Here is a 23,299-nt window from a genome sequence, read left to right on the forward strand (position 1 = left end):
AGAAATTTGGTACACTTACTCTTAATAATATAAGGAACACTATTAACCAAAATATTTTGTGAAATAAGAAGAAATTCATGTTAAATCTTAACTCAAATTGTTAGGTGCGCAGACTTGGGGCCCACCATCATACCATTCAGTGCAAAAGGCCATCGCCGCATAATTCGATCCTCCGCGCATACAGTCGACAGATTGACAAAGAAAATATCGACAACAGATTACCGTATGGGTACTAGTATTCAACCCGGCATAATTCAAAGATTTTGACATATTCCCCAAAATATTTAGAAATAGGGAATTTATCTTAATTTCACACCTTTATTATTTCCAGGGTAATCTGTTGTCGATATTTTCTTTGTCAATCTGTCGACTGTATGCGCGGAGGATCGAATAATGCGGCGATGGCCTTTTGCATTGAATGGTACTAGTATTCAACCTAGTGAGGATTGATAGCAAATCTCAAAAGGGTTTAAATTGCTAAATTAGATCTAGATCTATGTAAGTCTCTGGCTTTGATTAATTCCCTGTTTGGTCTCATCTCAAATGGTCTAGTCCATAGTCGGATGGGACAAGGGCAGATTGAGAGACAGGGCCATCTTTCATCGCTAGGTTGAATACTAGTGTCGACGGGTTGAATACTAGTACCAAAATCCGTCGCCGTATAATTCGATCGCCCGCGCACACAGTCAACTGGTTGAAGAAAAAAATAACGGAAAAAGAATAACCAGCATTTGCTCTTGGAAATAAGACAGGTCTGAAATTCAGGTAAATTCTATATTTCTATATATTTGAGGAAACTCTCCAAACGGGTTGAATACTAGTGCCCTTACGGTACCCTGGAAATAACAAAGGTATGAAAGTAAGATAAATTCCCTATTTCTAAATATTTTGGGGAATATGTCAAAATCTTTGAATTATGCCGGGTTGAATACTAGTACCCATACGGTAGGCTAGTACACAAGCCAATGGACAATCAATTGAACGTAAATCGAACGCAAGTTTTACGCGTCCTCCAAAATCTCATATAAGTTACGTTCGATTTGCAATATAATTGCAAAGCTTGCGCTTGATCTAGGCTACGTTCATTGATCAAGCGCAACTTTTTCTTGCAACAGGATTGAACGTAACTTGCGTTCAATTGTAGATTTGCGTTTAATCAATTTTGGGAGTTGCGTTCGATTTGCGTTCAATCGCAAGTTTCTTGCAACACCCCATAAGGCCATAGGACGCTGTGACTTACCCGCCGGTGCAAATATTGAGTTCCATTTCCAAATTATGCCCCCACATCGTGACCAAGACCAAGTCCAAGGCCTAAATGTTACTGCAGTGTAGTGTTAGTTTTTACGGAATAAGTTAGGCCTAACTTTAGGTTGCATCGACTCCCGATCTGACGAACATTGGTGTTGCAATTCCCGTAGGCCTAACAAGTTATAGCTTTTTCGAGTTTAATAAGTGCTGCTAGTGCTAATATGCTCGAAGTGCAGTGCTAGTGCATGCAGTGCTGGGATTTAATAAAGCAATATCGACTGGCCTCGGGGCGATACGACATATATCGCCCGAACTAGATTTATATCGCCCGAGTCGTAGACGAGGGTGATATCAATTTAGTGAGGGCGATATATGTCCTTTCGCCCCCAGGTCAGTCAATATTGCTATTATTAACCAAATCAGACATCTAGAGCAAAAATCGTTAAAATTTAGATATTTTAAATTTTTAGAATGAGAATCTAGTTTATCATGTTGAGCAGACTGGGCCTCTGAACTTTACCATTGTGACGTAATTGAAATGACGCGTCCCTGGCCTAGGGATGCAGTATCCAGCGTTGTCTTAACTTGATTACCATTATGACGTATAGCACTGCGCGGTTCAAGGACGCGTGCAAAAACGCGTAGAATACCCGGATATTAGCGCTGCCTTTTATTGCCCGCTACATTTCCACGCATTTTCTCATTGACTTTCCTGAGCGGGCAATAAAATGGGCCCGTGGATAAACAATTGGAATTTTATTGACCGGCCATTTGATCCCAGTCTTAAGCAGGCAACAATGTTTTAAAGTTGCCCTGCTCAGATGTCTGATACGGTTAATAATACTATATATCGATCTCTGTTTTGTTGCGCGCATTTGAAAACACGCGCATACGTATACGCGCGCGTACGCACACACGTATTGCGTACATGCCGCGCCAGGGCCTTGATGAAATCAAGCGCAGCAGACGCAAAGCAAAGCAAAGCGCACTGGCTTCCGTGCGTGCACGGATCGATCACGCAGGTTTTGTGACGTAGATCTAGCCCAATCAAAATCATAGGTGGATCCAGGAGGGCAGGGTCACGGGCCCTCTCCCTCCCCCCGGCCTCTATTGGCGGAGAGAAAAAAAGAAAATAATGGGGAAAGAAAAAAAAAAGCGAAAAAAGAAGAAGAAATATAAGAGTAGGAAGACGAGTGAATAAAATGAGGGGAAGACTTGAAAAATTATTTTAAAAAATCTTTCATGTCATATATAAAATAAAGTGCTCTGTAAAAATTCCTGTTTTTATGGTCTGAATATTTACATTTTCTGCTCGCACTGCGTGCTCGCAAAATTTGATTTGTCAGGTACCTAGTTTTCCTGTATTCCATAAAGTCCTCAAAATATCCCTATATTCAGGTCAGATTGTCAAAACGTATCAGCTAGCGCTGCACGCTCGCATTTTTTAATACTAATTATGTAATAAACTTTTTAGAATCCCCATTTCATTACAGTTTATATTAAAATTTCGGCTGACGATTTGCGATCGCATTGATTGTTGAAAAGATAACTCATATATATGCATCTTATTCATGATTACAAAAGTGCTTTAAATGTCCAGTTTCAGGCCATATAATATTAACAGATTTCGCGCTCTCATAGGCTTATTAAATTAATAAATACGATATTAATTGAGTAATCAAATTGTCCCTTTTATCAGAATGGAATATCGACAAGTTTCATCTCGCGCTTAGAATGAGAAATAGGAAGATAGTCATCATAGGAAGATAATCATCATTATATGATGACATAATAATGTCCCGGTCCTATATGTCAAACCTCAAAGTAATAGTAATGAAACACATTAGCTCATTTTCTTAACTGTGATCCATATATATCCACCTCACAATTTCCCTATAAATAATTTGAAATACAGAGCTTGACCCCTTTTTTATATCACATAGACCTATTTTAAGCTTGCCCTTCGCGCTCGCTTTATTGATAAAAAAGGTATTTAGAATCCCGAGATTCTAAGTCGAAAACTGAAATACGCCAGCGCATGTTTATTCAGATACGCAGCTTGTTCTCTATTTCAATCAATATCCAGTTTCAGATAACAATATCAAACATTTTCAACGGTTCGCGCTTTGCGCTCGCATTATTCACGTAGAAAGATTTCAAATTACTATTTTTATTATGATTGACAAAACATGAATAGAGTGTCCCATTTATAGGTCACTGTAAATCTCGAATTTTCCCGCTCGCGCTCGCATCAATAAATTGTTTAGTTATTTCCTTCCTTTTCACGATTACAAAAAGGCTTAGAATTTCCATTCTTGAGGTAAAAAAAAATCAAAATTTTCAGCTCGCGCTTCGCGCTCGCATTATATTATTGTTGAAATATGTAACGTCTTCATGGCTAACTGGCAAGCAGTCGTTATCCTTTTTTGATAAGTTCAAACGTATATTGAAATTTCTGCTCGCGCTTCGCGCTCGCAGTAGTTGGATATACATTTCGTTTAGGATCACAAACGTTGCCCGGAATATGTAAATTTTAGGACAAAATACATGAAATAAAAAAATAGCTCGCGCTTTGACTCGCACTATTTAAATAAGGCTTATGAGATTATAGTATATTTATGTGGATTAATAAAACTAAAGCTATATAGTGACTATTAGGACTACGACTACCCCTTCAAAGAAACAAACAATAATCAATTTCGAGCGGCCGATCGGGGAAAATGTGGCTGAAACCCCCCCCCCCCCCCTTCCCTTTATTGGCGAAGGCTGGATCCGCCGCGCCCCTGGATTGTGACGCACGAATTTTACACACAAATCTCACTGCGTGACGTACAATTATATATAATTAATGGTGGGCCCCAAGTCTGCGCACCTAACAATTTAACATGAATTTCTTCTTATTTCACAAAATCTTTCGGTTAATAATGTTCTTTATAGTAATTATTATGAGTATTAAAGTGTACCAAATTTTTCATTGAAAAATTAAAGAAAATATAGGATTTTCTTGAAAAAACCTCGGGCAGTCATTTTCAGATTGAAAAAAAAAATGGTACCCCATGTCTGCGCACTCATTCACTTTGCACACGATTCAGGGATTTTGATGAGAAAGGCTGCATTTTTTAGGCCGTCACATGAAATACCCTTAATTCATTATTTTCCCACTATTTTGAGTCAATTTTTTTTTATCAATACCTGTCTATGTATATTGCATGTGTAAAGTCTGTGTTCGTTGCGTATCATCTTTTAATAGAATCGCGCATATACGCGAGTGTGCAGACAAGGGGCACTGCGCAGACTTGGGGGAACTTGCCATACATGTCTTTATACATGTTCGCTCTTAAAATTGATTACTGTATTCAAATGCTGGTATGCATGTAAAGTGTTCAAAGCATTTTAATGGAATCCGTTACCGATAATGAGTTGTGGAGTAAATACAAAACTTTCAAGTATACAATTGGTAAAAGCACCCAGCTGAAAGTCAACACTTTGAAGAATACTTCTGTAAAATTTCATTCAGGGATGTGTTACTAATTTCCTACGTCAAATCGTAAAATTTGACATTTTGTGATTTGCCGCTATACAGTATAGGAATTATGACAACCTAGTTGAAAACAAGTTATTTCATATGAGTCCCGGGTATTATGTGAACAAAATTAAGATTGATAGCGCGTAATTTCATAAGGCGTTTCGACTCCATGCAGTCTTCAGAGCTTCATATACAAGCCGCTTAATATAATAGAATTAATTGTTTGTATTTAATGATGATGTCATATAATAACGGTTTCATACACACTTTTTAGACACGTGGTCGTGGAAGCACAAACAAAGGTTTTCTAGGTTAATCTTAAAATAACTCCCAAATTAAAAATTATATAGTTCAAAGTGTTTTTGCGTAATTCGTCACTTCACAGATATAAGTTTTTAATAACTAATCAAAGTATCGAGATGAGGTAATATGGGTTTGGAATTATGTCCAGTCCATGCATTCTACGCCCATAATTACCTCTCGCGCGCTGATGTTGCAATCTTGCACATTTGGACAACTAAATTCAACAATCGTAATAATTACTTTTCTCCACTACTCTCAAATTGAATAAGCTAATAAAAGGCATTAGTTCTTAATAACATCTTTATGATAATAATAATAAGTATAAATGGTGCAAAATGGAAGACTTTAATTAAAGGAAATTACATGGAAACAGTTGTCATTATTGTCCCCCCCAAAAAAAAAAAAAAATAATAATAATAATAATAACAATTCAGCGTGCAAATTTTTAATTTAATGTTTTAGAAAAAAATATAGCACGAAATATAATTTTGGCGCACTTCGAGCTCATTCTGGCCCACTGTGCGTCGATCGGATCTTCTTCAAAATTGACTTTGTTGGGGGTGGGGGCCAACATGGGGCCCACTTTTTTCTTTCAAGATCAAATGTAATGACTAACAAAGAAAAATAAATACTCAAAAGTGACTACTGCATGGAGCATTTTCCTCTGCAAAATAGTTGACAAGCAACAAATAAACAAATTGTCAGGTTAATCAACGCCCACCCCCTCATAAATTTACTTATAAAATGACCACCATCAAGCTGCCTAAAATCATTTTGGTCAGACATTCCTCGCGATGAATTCCTTTGCAGATCTTTACCTTTCCTTCCCCCCCACCCCCGCACTCTCCACACACAAAGAATATTCTGTCTCTTCTCAGATATTTAATTCATTTCATATCCGCCCCCCTCCTCTCTCCCACCCCTTTCTTTTCCTGTTTCTTCTCTCTCTCTAATCGCTTCCCCCTCATGCTCTTTCTTTCTCCTCAATCTTATGTTAAACAGTCCCCCTCCCTTCGCTCCTATTTGTCCAGCAGTTTGAAACCAACCTCTTTCTCCCACCCCTTTCTCTCTCTTCCTTTTTTCATCCTCCTTCTCTCCTACTGGTCCAGGGCCCCGTCTTACAAAGAGTTACGATTGATCCGATCAATCGCAACTATGGAAAGCCAGCAGCATTAACATCTATTATGCATGTTTATTCAAAATATGTTCTATTATGTATAATCATGCATTTATTGTTTTCTTGAAAATTTGCTGTGCTTCTCTTTGTTTACAAAAAAACATTGTGCACATTTCCTGTAGAAAAATTATGACACTGATGGATTTCCATAAAGTTACGACTGATTGGATCAATCGTAACTCTTTGTAAGACGGGGCCCTGAAGTTACCCAGATCCGTCCTCCCCTCCCCAATATAACTGTACCAACCAACAAAGGACCATATAATGCTATGCAAGTTCTCTTTGAAATAAATAAATCTGTTAACTTTTATTTTCTTCCCCTTTTTTTCAATCATTCTACCACTTCCAGTTCAACTCACAATACAGTCATGACAATATGATTTCCAAGAACTACAGAAAGACGAATATGTTAATTCTAACATAGGATAACGCATCAATGTCAGAAACCTGAATATTTAGCATATTTTAACAACTTCATTACTTTGTAAATGTGTTCATCATCATGTTTGACAACTGTTTACAAAATCCAATGAAAATTATTATAGCAAAAACAAAACTTGCCCACTTATACCCAACTTTGCAATGAATCAATATCTTCGCTATTGAATTTCAATATCTTATGGTGTCAAGGGGGGGGGGTGGAATAAATATTTTCTTTTAAGATGAGGGGAGTCAGTATAGCATACTCCCAAAACCATCAAAATTTTAGTTTCATTTAAATAATCAATGCCACATATCAGGGATATGTTTCATGCGACAAACAATAAGTGGTTTTCATCATATGTTATAAGCTACTTCATGCAACAAATAATCAGTGGTTTTCATCATATGTTATAAGCTACTTCATGCAACAAATAATCGGTGGTTTTCATCATTTGTAATAAGTTACTACAAACCTTACATCTGATTTGCTCAGAGAAAAATAGACTATTTGTTTCAAGAAATTCTCCCCATTAACCAATTTCAATGCAAAGTTCTTAAACAAATGTTTGTTCACAACACACACAAGGCTTGCTAAAAATTTGTCTGGCATAGCATGACACAATGTATGCAGACTTGATCCATGGTATTAGAATTAACTAACGAGGAACAAGCACTGGAAAAACCTATACTGAAACAATAAGACAAGACTATAAACTATTGTAGTAACTCGGTAAAATAGTCTTTTGGGCTATTCTGAAATACCCTTTTCCCTTTCCAGAAGTGACTCATCTTACCATACGTGAATATTGTTTTGATAGGTAATAATATACTACAAACTTGAAAGCTTTTGTATTTGCCATTCAAAATTTGCTCTGCAAAGCATTCGCTGCTATAATATGTAATATACCGGTACATATTTAAGGCCTTTTAACAGTTGTCCATGGCTTTGGGACAAACGACATATAAAGCAGGATATGGCATGATCAGTTTAGCAATTGAATTGTTAGTCAAAACCCCCTGGTTTAACCTGTAGATAGGTTAATCATTAATGTTTCAAGATTAACATGAAGGAAAGACGTTGCAATAAGGGCGCAACTTGCGTGCATGTAGTTTGAAACACATCAAATATTACTAATTTATACCATCTTGAGCTCACAACATGGTCATACGCAGCATAGGAGCAGCCCCCCCCCCCTCCCCGAAACTTTAAAACATTTTCAGAAATTAACCTAAGGTGAGGAGGAAAACTTCAATTTCCCTTTAAAAATGCAAGAAAATGCAACAAAGACAAGCATGGACGCTTCGCTTTCCCGCTTTTGATAGATTTTTTTTTCAAAATGGAACATGCGTCTTGCATGCATACGGCCATGCGTCACAAGATGAAATTGACACTATGCTTTAATACCTTGGTCACATTTGCTCTACGGCGGCCGTACGGCGAGTCGAAAACAGCCGTTTTATTAATTTCAATTCAAACCACCTATATCATGTATATGTAGTTGGACACCGAAAAGTGTTAAAACGGCAGTTTTCGACCGTACGTCCGCCGTAGAGCAAATGTGACCAAGGTATAAAGAAGTTTCTTGAAAACTTGCCACAGACAACTACGAAGGTATGCCAAGTTACAGACATCATTCCAAATATTGTAAAGTTTACTGGAAAGAGGGTACCAGCTCCATAACGGGTGGTTTGAATAAAATCAGATAAAATGGGTTTTTTCGACTCGCTGTACGGCGGACGTAGGGGAAATGTGACTGAGGTATAAAACATCTATAATACCTTTCCCAAGTTATTTTACTGGTTGCTAGGAGATGAAATTCAGACTACATATATACATGTATCTATTCATTGTGCCATCACATACAGGAATACTTCAGGAAATGATACACTTATTTAAATGTTTACTGCAAAAAATATATTATTCAAACACAAATCATGCACTACAAAGCATAAATATTTAGAACAAAGTGAGTTGTTACACTTTCACATGATATGGCTTCATACATGTAGACAACTAACAGCCAACATTACCAGTATAATTCAATATATAGAGAGAGAGTCAAACCATTCTTTTATGATAAGTGCTAATAAACAAAGATCACTTTTTTCATTGGGTATGATAACATTCTCAACTACCAATGTTGTAATTGACATTTCATAAATAGATAAATTCTACATATTTTCCTGTTTTTCATGTTCTTTTTCTTTTTTATTTATCGTTTTATTTGGAATGTAACACTCTAGTTTTCACTGCACTTACGTAAAATCTGCTGACATAAATCTGCTTTTCGTTTAAAGTTTAATATTAGACAAAAATAGCCATGTTATTTTTAACCATATATGCAACAACCGATTGTGCAGAACCAATTAATCATCTTGCCACACATCTGGAACAAGCACTACTTTTGTTTTTACTTATAGTGGTACTAGAAGTTAGTGAACCCCACCAGAAAATGCACACTTTCGTGCTGAGTGTTGAATTGAGACAATAGCCCTACATGGTTCAGCGAGCCCAGAGAAACAAACTTTATTGAATGTAATATTTCATAACGTGACTTCACAATTCAACATCTAAAGCATGGCAGAACTCGAACCCTTTAAATATGTTCATTTTCTGGTTTCACTAAACTTGTTAGCACCACTGTAAATTTTGATATGTGTTATTACTTTTATACCATTACGAAACTTATCAATTGCACTAAAATCTACACTTCTAAAGCACTTACAGTAGTATTACAGACATTTTCTTCCACCTGTATGACTTCAATTTTCAAACGATCAATATTATCTCTTTGGTAATTTTTCATAGAATATCCTCGCATTTTTCTATTGACTGTGAATGATATGTTCGCCCATCCAAAATCTCTAAAATAAATTACCATGTAAATGTACACAGGGGAAATTCAGTCTACACAGCCTTTGCTTCTGCAGAATGCTCATCATTTTGCATATTTTGAAAAATCACTCATTTTCTTTGATTTTTTTCACTTTTAAATCCCACGCAATCTCCTTTATAATATGTATAATTATAATGTTAATCACAATATAATATTCTAAAAGCTTTTATATAGTACACTCTCAAATATATTAATCTCACTTTACATATGTGCAAGCAGTGTATATATACATAAGGTGGTTCCAAGTTTGGTGTTGGCAGCTGGTGTAGGTGTTGGGTTCATTTACACCAGCCAAAACACTCAAATTTGAAAAAGATCAGTGGTTAGACTTCAGTCGCTTGGTGTTAAGCTATCCATGTGATTGATATTGCTTCCAGAAACCCACATTTGGTGTGGGTGGGTTGAACTCTATAAACACCGGCACTAACACTAGCACCAACACCAAACTTAAAATCACATGTGGGAGAAAGCATACAGAGGTCTATTCACACGCGACACCAGAAACCTTGGCAGTTTCCTTGGAGTATCCTACTGAAAAGAAGAGATGAAGAAAAGGTGCCCCAAAATAGATATTTAAAAATCATGCATTTGCAATTCATGAGTGCTTAACACTCTTGCAATGATTCCAATGTTTTGTTGCAAACCTATTTTCTTATACAGACCTGATAAAGGGTATTCAATTATTGATAGGGTAAACCGATAGATGCAAAGAAACAATACAACAAAAATCTGAAATATATTTATAATTCAGTACATATGAAACACGGATGGCATGAATTTACAAAAGGGAAAAACAAGTAAGATCAAGATTTCTGATATTATTATGAAAGTAATGAATTATATAATACTGCAAATACTAGGAATATTGAATGCATGTAATAAAATACCTGGTAGGGATCTTATATGAGATTAATGCTATACACAAATGAAGATACAACTTAGATGCACGAAGCCAAGGGGTAAAAAAAAACATACTTGGGCATTTTATGTCATTATAATGAACAAGCTCAAAAACTAGACTCCCCAGTTTCCCGTTTTCTAAAATGCAAATCTGGTGTTGTGTTCTACACATCAAATTCTTCAATCTTCGGATATGTGTAAATTTAGAAGAAAAAAAACATTCCAGAACTCTGAAATTTCTAGAAAATAGGCTCAGTACTTACTATTAAATGCAGAATTTGGAATAACCTCTCAAGCCAAACAATAATTATTAAACATAATTGAAATAAATATCAATTGGTATTAAATATAAACAAGCAAATTCAAGCATATAAATTATTTCCCATTTTAGAACCTACTGTGCACACAGACTCCTGATGATTGGCAATTCAAAAACATTTCAACATCCATTTCGTTCTGAGACATTTCTTACTCAAGGACTTGCACATTGATAAGCCTACATCACACACATATTCAATTCAATCCAAATTCAAATATTCAATTCCAAAGACTAGCTAGACTGGTCTCTCAACTTGAAAACACCAAACACAACTTTCAACCTGTTCAGAATAATGAAAGATATTTACAAAATTTCTAGCACCTGAATACAACCTACTCATAGAAATCATCATAATATCTATTTCATTCTGAGCATTTCAAGTAGAACTTGGCACAGGATAATCTACCACCTGTTGTAAAACTGAATTAGTAAAAGCATTTCTAGTGCATCAATGAGGGCGTATGGTTTGATCTGGCAAATTAGCTGATATCACTAGACCCTAGCAATAAGACCTTAGGGGTGAGAGTATTTTTTCAATTGCCTAAAGGCCACCGCACATATCACGACAGGCCTTCGACCTGATTTAGGAAGAAATCGCTTCTTTTCTGACATATAAATCAATAGATTCTTCTCATTGAGTCTAATTAACAGTAAGAAATACAGATATTACAATTTGGGCAAGTGCAAGCCGTTATTTTGAAATAAAGTATAGATTGGTTTCAAATCTTAGCCGATCGCATGATTGTTACGACGTCATTGCGATTCGATGTAGCGTAGTCTTGAATTTGATCATATCGTCTTCAAGACATTCCATGTCTCAATCTTCACATGAAATGTTATGCCGGTTTGTTCCGAAATCAGGTCGCAGCTCTATCAATCATCTATGGAAAGCTGGCAACATCAACATCTAAAAAACATGTTTTTCAAAATATTACCTAAATATGATGTACATGTATATCAGACATTGGCTGTTTTCTTGACAATTCAGTGTGCTTCTCTGTTTTCAAAGGACATTGTGGGAAATTCCTAAATAAATAAGTGTTTGGTACCGCAAAACCGTAATACAGCCTAAAAACTGACATACTGAAGCTTTTCGACATGCACTCATCGGAGTAAAATCGCATGAATGACTAGCTAGAATGCTAGAGCGAAATAATATATAATAGAACTGAAAAAGACAATGGATGCTAAACGGCGAGATGTGATTAACTGTCAAGGTAAACAATTTTCTAAAGAAAAAAAAAATTCCTAAAGAAAAAACTTATGACATTGATGGATTTCCATAATACTCGAGGTTGGTCAGATCAATCATAACTCTTTGTAAGATGGGGCCCTGGATAGCATGGCAGTTCAGGTGGGCATCCAAAGCAATTACCATCATCACGATGGGTCTTGATGAAAGCCCTACAAGGCCTAGTAGCAGAAGCGAGAGTTATGACCCCTGTACATTCACAAATGCGTTCCTTACTGATTTATGTTTCACAATACCATGCCCCAAGCAATCCAAGGCAATCTTGTAAACTGGTTTATCAGAGCTATTGCCACATGCAAAGCACTTCTATTACCAACCTTTGAAGCAGATTGAAATAATGTAGATTTAAATTTAATGGTTACTACATTCTCTCATTCATAAATACTCGATCAGTGGTGCAGAGTTGACCTTTTGGTGTTGGCATTGGAAACAATTTATATGTATCAGCACAGCACTAAACATAAAACGAAGCGGGTTCTTGGATGCATCACATTTGGTGTTCATACTTGTTTTGATCAATTAAACTCAAGGAAGGCAATCTCTGGACTGTTCGCCCAACACCAACCCTGGTAAATACACTTAACTTGAATTGCCAAATGCAAGTGCCATCCAGTTTCCACTGAATAGGCCGTTATCAACCTAAGGGATCGATTAGAATTGTGAAGTTTCGAGAGGAAACCTTGAAAATTTTATTTCATAAGCAACATTACATGCCTCACAATAAGCAAAGTTTATTTATTCCCTCCATAGCCTCCAGTGTTCACTGGAGGCATTCAAGTTGACACAATGACTGTAGTCATCATAATCGCGGCAATTAAGTAACCGATTAGCCTAAAATATCTCACGAGAATCCTGTCTAACCTATTAAAAGGTTTCCAATTCTGATTGCAGCATAAATTGTCAGTTCTCAGATATTTAATGAGGTTAAACAATCCATTTAACCCTAATTCTCCCGGGGGGGGGGGCCATTATGGCCCCCCCTCGACAATTTTCGCGATATATTTGCTGCGCAAAATTTTTTGACCTCGCCGCTCACTGACTTTTTACTTTCAAGTCTCGCGCAAATTTTGAGACCAAATTTGTGACGCCCAGGTATGCGGTTACAACATTACGCAACATTATGTAAGTGCATGTCAGACCCAAAATTGCTCATAAACGTGATTTCATGTACAAATCCAATGCAAATTGTGTATTTGGCCAAAATTCATAAATGTATCATTATTTCTACTTTTACTGATTAAACTTAATCAATTTTGCCTTGTTTATGATCAGAATTAAGTCTGGAACGATTTCCATCGAAAAAACAATAAAAAACAAAAAGTAAAAAAACAAGGAAATACATAAGAAATTAAAAAAACAATAAAATACATAAGAAATCGCTCTTGGTACCAGAATTTTTTTCATTCACAATTGTTAGGAACGCTGTAAAGAATATTTTTACAAAAAAATAGCATTCTAGGAGCTTTATTTAGTGAATCAGAGCAAAAAGTATGATTTCATTAATAAATTAGCATAATTAATTCATATAAAATAAAAATATATGAATTCAGTGAAATTTACCTATGCAACTGCATAGATTACGTCATTCTCTACCATCATGCAAATTTTCGTTGTGATCGCGCAATCCACGGCTGAGATCTTAAGGGGGGGCCATAATGGCCCCCCCCCCCCCCCCCCCCCCGGGAATGACAAGAATCAAAATACCCCGGGAGATTGAGGGTTAACATTAGTATTTTCTAATAGAAATAATATTTGCACTCTGTATTTAATCAAGATTTGTGAGTAAATGTGTATTTTGATTTCTATGCACTAGAATTCGAGAGTGCAGTACACTATGTATTAGGTGTTAATTACATTGATTTGCTTTCGAAACAGACCACTCGAATACACAAATAGAGATGAAGTTTGACATATTATATTAGGTGTGTATTTTTCAGATATGACACAATAGCTACCTAACTCATGGACTACGGAATGGGCATCGTCAGGCATAGAAATTCTTGACGATGTGTTGAATGGGGCGTCGACACACCGGACAGGGTTTACCTCGTCGCCTCAGTTTCTTGGCGCACTTGTAACAGCAGACCTGGTGGCCAGTGCGGCCATGGATGATGCAAGCCGTCTTGGGTCGCACGCAGCAGAATCGGCACAGCTCCTGGGCGTGGCTGGCAACTGCCCCACTGCCCACCGTGGAGCTGCCCACGATTGGAAGGGGAAGGGTTGTGCTGGAAATAAGACCAGGGGATTCAAGTCGGGGCGACTGGAGAGTCATGGCTTGGTGGAGGCCGACTGGTGTCTTCTCTGCGAGTGAGGTCATGACTGGGATATGATGCATAGGATGGGTTGCAATTGATGGCCCTGCCAAAGGTGAACTGCCACTTGTTTGACCTCCTACCTTGGTGATCATCTTCTCATGGCTACAGCCTACAATTAGAAGAAAAGATTTGAGAGAACTATCATCATTGGTCACACTTTTATCGGAGGGGTGGGAGGAAAATAGTGGCTCCTTTAAAGCGACCTTTCATTGACAAATCATGGGGAAATCGAGGCTAATCTCAGAACAGAGAAGGGATTCAAGTCTTTCACTCGGCTGCATGCCTGGGGTGTTATGTAATAGACGCCGGCATGTCTGGGAGGTCTATAGGAGAGCAAAGTTAGTAGACTAACCAACCAGAAGTAAACTGCGTGTTTTCACTTTGAAACGTAACTTCACAGAAATTATTTATTTTGGTTTAGCAATCAAGAGACCTGCTATGAGTCTAGGAGTTGGGATTGTTGGAAACTGGAGCTGTGATGATCCCAAGTAAATAACCATCACGAGTTCGGTCGAATTCGTGCTGTCCGATCTTTTATCGCATTAGTCCAACGGGCGCTCATGACGGACGGATTATATTATGCAAGTCAATTGGCCTTTTGCAAATATCGTATTGATTCAATTTCCCCATGGTTTGTCAATGGCTGGGCCCTTTAAGATTTTGGCTGTGGATAATGTGACCGAGAAAAATTGTGGTAAACTATGAAGTTGTTACCATAAAAATTGTGTCTTTGTTTTACTTCTGCTAAAAAATATTAATCTATTACCAGATATATCGGAATCATTCAGAACAAAATTAGTACACTTTCGAATTAAATCTATCTTACAAGTGATGAAGGAATGACACTATATGCTGACGAAACCTCAAATTAACTCCTAATACTACTGACCTGTTGTTATTATTGGTGTTGCCTGAATCAGATTAGTTGTTACTGGAAGGGTACTTTTGACGACTGGTCGAATACTATCTGCACCAGAATGGCCAGAAGATTGTCTTTTGAGGCATACGCCAGAGTCTTCCCTACTGACCAGTAATGCCCTTCGCTTCCTGGGCGTACATCCAGCAGCATCCCCGGAGCTATCGCTGGAGTGGTGAGACACGGTATCAGCAACTCCTTGAGTGTTCTGAGATACGTCACTCCCGACACCCTGATCTTCATTCCCATGAGTCGCACTACTATGAGGGGTTAGAGTGCAGGAAGCAGGAGCTCGTCTGTTGATATCCAAAGGGATCGCTTCTTCCGATGCCTCGTGAACTGTTGTCAGGTGAGTCAGGGGTGCTTTCCCATCCTGGCCGTGGAACCCTTGGAGCGGTCTCAGGGGCGGTGCCAACCCTGGTGAGGATATCTGGCAGAAGACATGCCTTTCCTCCTGGACATGACTCCGGCTATGTTCTTCACCCTCATCACCACTCTTCCCATCTGCAAAATCCCTGGGAATGGACTGGAAACGAAGTGGACTGGCTGTTCGGTGTCCGGTACCTGCTTCATCACTTCCACAAGGAGCATTATCTGCTTGTGATAAGACCCTCGCTGGGACGCTGGATTGACGAATCTCATCTTGATGGCATCCAGCTGAAAGAAAACCCAGTAAATCATTATTTTATCCGAGAAATGCACAATTTTCCTCCACACAAGTCCTCAACCAAGACCCATTTACATGTAAATATTCAAAGTAATGGAACCTAGATTCTAACAACCAAGACTCATGGCACCAACCAAATAGCTGCCCATGATCGGTTATATATATATATATATATATATATACACCAAGAGCACATCAAGTCTAGCCATTTCAAGGGCTCTTTCTACTAGGTATCTGGATTAGCCCTGGGCCATTACTAAAAAAAAAAACATTTGAACGTTATCGCAGGGGGGAAAAAAAGTTGCTGAAATTTCACATTTTGCATCTTTAAATCCTGGGAATTGCCATCTATTTTCCATAATTTGCTCTAATTTTTCATGAAGTTGGAACTATCAAGACAATGAAGATTATTCTGTTCTTTGTTGACTCCAAACTATTGTTTTGAATTGATGTCTCATTAGAATTGCTAATATAAAATGTCTACATATGGGACAAGGATTCAAGCCATGCTGAAGTCTTACCAGGTGCAGAAAAGGCTCTACGGAGTACATGCTTGTCACCTAATCTTTCTGTAGGGTTCTTCCTGTCTTCATCGGCAAGCCAACCAGATCTCCTAGCCCAGCAGAAGGAACAGTAGCCGTGCACAGGGTTGTTGACCTGGCTGCATTCGGAGCACTTCCATTTATCCTGCATTTATCCAGTAAAGTACATTTTTACGCTCAACAAATATCTTGACAACAATGCTTTTCCCCGACTTCACCTGACATGTTGCTTTTGGAAAAAAAGTATTTTTAACAGTGTAGTAGGTTTCACGGTACACCATGTATCTTTCTTTGGCAAGTGTTAGTCCAGAAAAGGACCACCCAATCTCTTGAGATTGGTGGTCCTTTTCAGGATCAATATTCTTGGGATTACACTTAACCAAGAAAGACACATGGTGTACCGTGAAACCTACTACACTATTCTTCTTTGCCATGGAAACCTTCAGAAGTTGCAGAATTTTTAACTTCCCTGACATTCCAGAAATCCCTGACCCATATGGGCCCTGTTTTACTCCAAAGTAAAGGCTTGCAATAATTAAACAAGATTCCCAGAAAATAAGCAAAATAAATGTTCCTAAATCAGTTAGGAAATTTGTTTATGTAGAACAGAATTCAAAGCACTATCAGGAATATAGACAGTCTATATGAAGTGTCAAGCCTTTTACAATGCACAAGCATTTCAAGGAATAAATTCCTGTCAGGTACCCATTAATCACACCTGTTTTACTCCAAAGTAAAGGCTTGCAATAATTACACAAGATTCCCAGAAAATAAGCAAAATAAATGTTCCTAAATCAGTCAGGAAATTTGTTTATGTAGAACAGCATTCAAATCACTATCAGGAATATAAACAGTCTATACAAAGTGTAAAGCCCTTTACAATGCAAAAGCATTTCAAGGAATAAATTCCTGCCAGGTACCCATATATTGCATCTGGGTTGAGTGCAACCCAATAAACAAAGTGGGCATTTTCCTAGCAAATTCATGTACTTCCCGCCCAGCAAGGAAATACTTGGAAAAAAAGGGCAAATGCTGAGAAGTACTTTGGATATACTGGGAGTTACAGGGAAATGCTAGTTTGGGAAACACCTGGGCAATACTTGAAACAAATTCAACAAGTATATTTTTGCAGGATTTCCCTGCATTTCCAATTATTTCCCATTTTTCTGAAGAATTATTGAAGGGAAATTTACCAGTATTTCCCATCTGTATTTCCCAGTACGGCCAACCCTGTGATGTTATGAGGTGTGCGGTGACCTCTACAAACACTGTTTTAATCCATTACCTACTGAAACCAGAAGGACCCTATACAAAGCCTATAGGGATATGGAATTCAGTAGTCAAGGGATTAGTACCCACCTCTTCAGGTATTTCCGAGTCTGTGGTGTCCTCATCGGCAAACCTCGAATCACTGGAACTGCCAAGGTCATCAACCTCTACAAAGATCTATCAATGAAATATACCAGAAAGGTTCAGTAAAGGAAAATGAAGCCTTTGAAACAAGTTGATTCATATAAGAGGGAATAAATCTACTTCATTTCCTCGCTCCCTTACCCTCTTCTTCTCTTCCTCTTTTTCGGTGCCTTCTTGCTGAGTCACGCTGCATAAACAGTCTCTATCGACTGTTAGGTGCAATCATTCATGGTGGGAACGATATCTTGCAAGTCTTCTAGAAGATGGCAAGCATGTTCTTACCAAAACATCGAGTTTGGGCAGTCTTTTTTAGGACCAACACACATTCCCACGAAAAGAATAAATTTTGTACCATGAAGCCTCTTTGCCATGAAAACATTCAGAAAATACACCTAAATAGGACTTGAATAAATTCAAATGCCTACCTCGGCCTCGGTCGTTGTCGAGTCTGACCTTGCATCATTGCTTTCAGGCTCCGACTCAGAATCTTCTACCTCATACTCTACAGAGAATCGATCATCGTCCATAAACCAAAGATCGTCAGAAGTGTCAGTAACGACAGCAGTTTCCTTACCCTGGAAAGAGAGAACAATGGAGAAAAGCAAGAATGAACATGTGTGAAAATGTGTTTGTGAAAAATGACCCCTTCATTCAAAACAATAACGTTCATACATGTTTGTTATGTCATCATATTCATAATGAAACAAGTATCATAGGACATATGAATAAACATGTGAAAATGTGTTTGTGAAAATTACCCTTCATCTTAAAACCAGCATCATTCATACATAACATCAAATTCCTTGCCTTTCAGTAACAAAGTACATGTATCAGAGAAAATATGAATAAACGTGTGAAAATATGTTTCTGAAAATGACCCTTCATAAAAAAAAAAACAACGCTCACACATGTTTGTTACAACAGCAGATACCATGCCTTGCAATAACAGAATATCAGAGGCAGTATGAATGAACATGTGTGTGGAAATGCCAACCAAATGCTGAGATAATGATTCCCAATTAAGAAATAGACGCTCCATCTTGGGCAGAAAAAGTTGCGATCATCAAAAGCAACTACACTTTCAGCCATTTAAAGGAAACCAAAACCCAAGGAGAGAATCAATTTTATTGGAAAGAGTAAAATGAGAGGAACAATTTAAAAAAAGTTTCATGTACACAAATATTCAGATTTTCCCCTTTACTTTACATATTTCAGTTTATCTCCTCCTGACCTTGACACATGTGGTGTGAATTATATTTTCCCATGACATATGTTGTGCTCAGAAGGAGGCAAGATGCAATTTGAAAGACACTGAGGACAATCTGAAAATTTGTGCACAAAACAAATGGAGAGTTGTCCACATAATCAGCCATTTTGAAGCACGTTTGCCAATTTGAGGATCCCCATAGAAAGTACAACAAGACTTTTTAGATGTCCATAACTTGGTTATTTCATAACCGATTTTGATGAATTAAAAAAAAAAATCCCCTCATTTAACTCTTTCCAATAAAATTGCTTCTCTTCTTGGGTTTTAGCTTCCTTTAAATGCACACATAAGACTCGTACGATCAATTAAAATAGTTGCATCCTTCGTCTAAATTGTTGACTGTCTATGTAATATTGGATACTAATGAAGTTCTCAATGGTCATAACACACTTCTGCCTTCATCCTACCCACCTGCACACTGTATATCTCGCTGCTCTGTGACTTCACATCTTCCTCTGCGTTGTAGAAGACGCAGTACCACGGCCGACCTTCTCGACCACGCCCATCGGCCACGTCCCCTCTCGACCTCTTCACCGTTGACCTCTTCGTTGCGGACTTCAGAGATGACCTCTTTGACGATGACCTTTGCGATGACCGATGTGATGATCTTTGCGATGATCGATGTGATGACCTGTGTGATGACCTTTGGGATGACCTATGTGATGACCTTTGAGATGACCTGTGACTTGCTCTCGAGGCTAGAGTTAGGCTGGATGACTCAGATCTTGAGCGTGATTTCCTTCCTGTGAAAGCAATTCAAACAAAAACTGTCTTGCATCAGATTACTTGCATATATGCACATCTTGGTCCGTATGCAAATGAGGAGACTGATGACGTCATCCCCTCACTACTTTGTTGTATTTTATTATATGAAATATTCCTTCTTTCTCCCCATTGTCAAGCGAAACAATGCTTAATACCTCCCTGAACATGTGAAATTGGCATTATTTAATACCATACAGTTCAGTCAAGTCGGTCCGTATTGTCAAATATAGTATGTAAGAAATGAAATATTGTATAATTCAAAAATAAAAAAAATAAATAATTAGTGAGTGAAGGACATCATCGACAATCTCATTTGCATGTCACTGAAGTGTGCATATCACTGTTTTGTGAAAAATAAGCGAAACTTTAAAATGTCATAACTTTCTTATTTTACATTCGATTTTGATGAACTTTTCAGCATTATGCTAGTTTGATTTCTCTCCATTTATTCAAATAAACATTTTTCTGGGGTGGAATTGACCTTTGATAATTATGGTGATTCAAAAATCTTTCAGCATATCAATTAGTCTCAAGGTGCTCAATGACTGACGTTTCCCCCAACATTTGGAGATCATTCTTGCACAATGAAATGTTGCAACCCAAACTTGTGTTTATCTTTAAGATCAAAGATGATTCTACAAATTACAAGCTCAAACACTTCACTTCTCTCAGCAGTCAGACTGCAGGTCCCAAGAAAGTGGCTTCTTTCATCCAAGTGATATTCATGACTTGAGATGTTTTGCATATTTAATGAGCTTGATGCGGACCAAAACACCTCTTTTCATTCGGTCATTGCTGCTCTAATTGTGCATCGAATTTCATGAATTTGGTACCATTGTAAAGAAGAAGAATCATTCTTTCAGGTCATGTGTTTGGATTTATTCAAAAATTTTGTAATATAGGTTAAAATTTTGATCTAAAATATGCTACAAAATAAATATTTTCACCTGACAAAAGCTGCTATTTTCACACTTTATTTTTGTTTGAGCCCAAATGATTTTTATATCATGATAAAGCTGAATATATATGCTTTGAAATGATATAGGTTTCAAAATAAGAATTGGTTTAATCGGGTCAAGATCACACTTTTCATTTGCCAAGTACATAAAACAGTTTGAAAACAAGAATACTGCACTCTGATTGGTCAAAGAGACCACACAATGGCAAATTCCAACGGTCCCAGTGCCTGGGTTCGTGGGAAGATCACACTTCCCATGTGGTAATCTCCTCAAATACCCCGCGCCTGTTGTTCTGTGAACCTTATCCAGCCAATCAGAACTCTGGATTTCTTGCAAGTACAAAATTTCAGAAATCTCGTCTTGTACCTTGGTGGGAAAAGTGTGATCTTGACCCGATTAAAAGGTGCCGCATATCAAGAGTGGCATTGTGAGAAAGTACAGAAGTTCAGCTTTATGATGATATAGATATCATTGAGGCTCAAAATAAAAAGTTTTGCACAATTTGCAAAAGAAAACAGAGGAAGAAAATTCAGTTTTGAGGCACATTTTCAGGCCAGAAATTTACTTATTTAACAAAACGTTGTATACAAAATAAATGACCAATATGAAAGAGTAACTTTTACTCTACCTGATGGTGCAATAATATTTCATTTAACTTGAGGTTAAAACAGGTAAATTCTTAGAGAAAGAAAATCTCACGAATCATGAGATTTTGCAAGGAGGAGGATTCAGCCGCGAGATGATTTGGATGAATCTGGCCTTTTTGCTCATTAGCATAGGGACCTGCGGTCTGACTGTCAGGTCCGGATGTTTCCTCTTCCTTGCTTACTGATAAGAACAATCACATTTAGAAACACAGATCTGCATCAATGAATGCAAATATTGACCAAAAATATGACAATTTAAGCTGTAAACTTGTTCAGTTATTGAACTTTAATGTATTGTATAACTCTTAAGCCTCTTGCATAAATTCCAGGTGTGGTAATCTGACATCCATTTTATCTCAGATATTTTTTTTAAATCTCTGTTAAAATCAGTGAGATAAAGTACCCTTAAAATCTCTCTGAATTGGTATTTTTTTAGAACCATTTTATCATCATTTTGTAAAGACACACCTATTTTGGACTCAATATCCCATGAGAAACGCTGTTTAATAGTGCTCACTCTCATCTCATTCAACCAAAAGAAATCCATTCCGCCCGGTGTTACAAAAGAGCAAGATTGTGTCAATTTATTGAATTCAGATGTGCTTCAGATGCAGGTCCCCGCCTTACAGAGAGTTTTGATAGATTCAAATAAAACTCAAGTTGAGATTGATCTGAATTCCTATTTCATAACAACAACAATTATCTCAGATTGAGTTTGATTTGAATCTATTGCAACTTTTTGTAAGAAGTAGCCCCGCCCAGCCACCTGATTTGGGGTAAAAACAGTTCTGGAACAATTAAACTGAAGTTACTGAATCATCATATGGGTATTCAAACTAATCAACATTGCAAATTATCAAAATGGAAATTCACTCATGCTAGTTTCCTAAAAATAAAGGTCAAGGTTAATTTCCGACTGTCATGGCTTTCATTCTTAACTGTAAAGATACCTCTGAGACATATTCCCCCAAAGCAAAGACAATATCATCGCCTTGCCCTGGGGATATTGGTGCCAACGCATTCAAGAGCATTCAAGATAAAAGTCCCAGAAGTCATGCACATAAAACAAACACTCAACTCCGGATGTTTTTGCTTCGTGCAGTTGCAACAAAACAATTAAATTTGACATGACTCTGTGGGGTGACTGTGGTCCGTGCAAATATTTGGATAGTGGGGACTAAAAATGAATACTCCAGAACTACCTGAATGCTTGTATCATTCTCTATGTTGCAATACATACTGATACCTGATAATGACTGATGATGTAACCATCTTTTATCAGGCTTTCATTCACAGAACCGCCCCGGACTAGACAGGACTCATGAAAAGCGGTTATATGAGATTCTCAACTTTTACAAAATGGAAGGAGTTTTTCTAAAATGTGATTAAAGTTTCATATCAATCTGGTTATGGCGTCATAATGTAAAAAAGTTTATTTCATTAAACATTGTAAGGGAATGGCCATAAGACACTGCTCTGCATGCTAAAACTGCCACATTGTCTGCATGTACACCCATTTTGTCTTTTGGCCTTTTGGGGATATATATATATCAAGTCATCATTATCATCACTAAGTACTATAACAAAGTCCACTTCTGTATTAGTTTAGTAGAAGAAAATATATTTCTCATATCTTTTAGAAGCAGAATCAGTCGGTCAACACCTGTTTCTGGTTTGCATTTGGTTGCCATTGACTTTGTACACAAAGTATTAAAATGAGTCATTGTCAGCATGAAATTGTCTCGTGAAAAGTCATGTGGTGT

General features: G+C 37.4%; 1 protein-coding gene across 3 annotated transcripts in view; it reads right to left on the bottom strand.

Annotated features, from left to right (window-relative positions):
* Nucleotides 1-6,530: 6,530 nt before the first annotated feature.
* The window catches only part of LOC129282858 (uncharacterized), a 42,684-nt gene continuing 25,915 nt past the window's right edge, over nucleotides 6,531-23,299 (bottom strand). For all 3 annotated transcript variants that reach the window (XM_064114887.1, XM_064114888.1, XM_064114889.1), the window contains exons 8-13: nucleotides 19,577-19,908; nucleotides 18,324-18,473; nucleotides 17,845-17,931; nucleotides 16,465-16,630; nucleotides 15,250-15,933; nucleotides 6,531-14,469 (exon numbers count right to left, since the gene is read on the bottom strand). In XM_064114887.1, the coding sequence (XP_063970957.1) occupies nucleotides 14,030-14,469; nucleotides 15,250-15,933; nucleotides 16,465-16,630; nucleotides 17,845-17,931; nucleotides 18,324-18,473; nucleotides 19,577-19,908 (1,859 nt within the window). In that variant the 3' untranslated portion in view covers nucleotides 6,531-14,029. The remainder of the gene's footprint in view (nucleotides 14,470-15,249; nucleotides 15,934-16,464; nucleotides 16,631-17,844; nucleotides 17,932-18,323; nucleotides 18,474-19,576; nucleotides 19,909-23,299) is intronic.

This window comes from Lytechinus pictus, unplaced genomic scaffold, assembly GCF_037042905.1.
Source record: "Lytechinus pictus isolate F3 Inbred unplaced genomic scaffold, Lp3.0 scaffold_20, whole genome shotgun sequence".
NCBI lineage: Eukaryota > Metazoa > Echinodermata > Echinoidea > Temnopleuroida > Toxopneustidae > Lytechinus > Lytechinus pictus.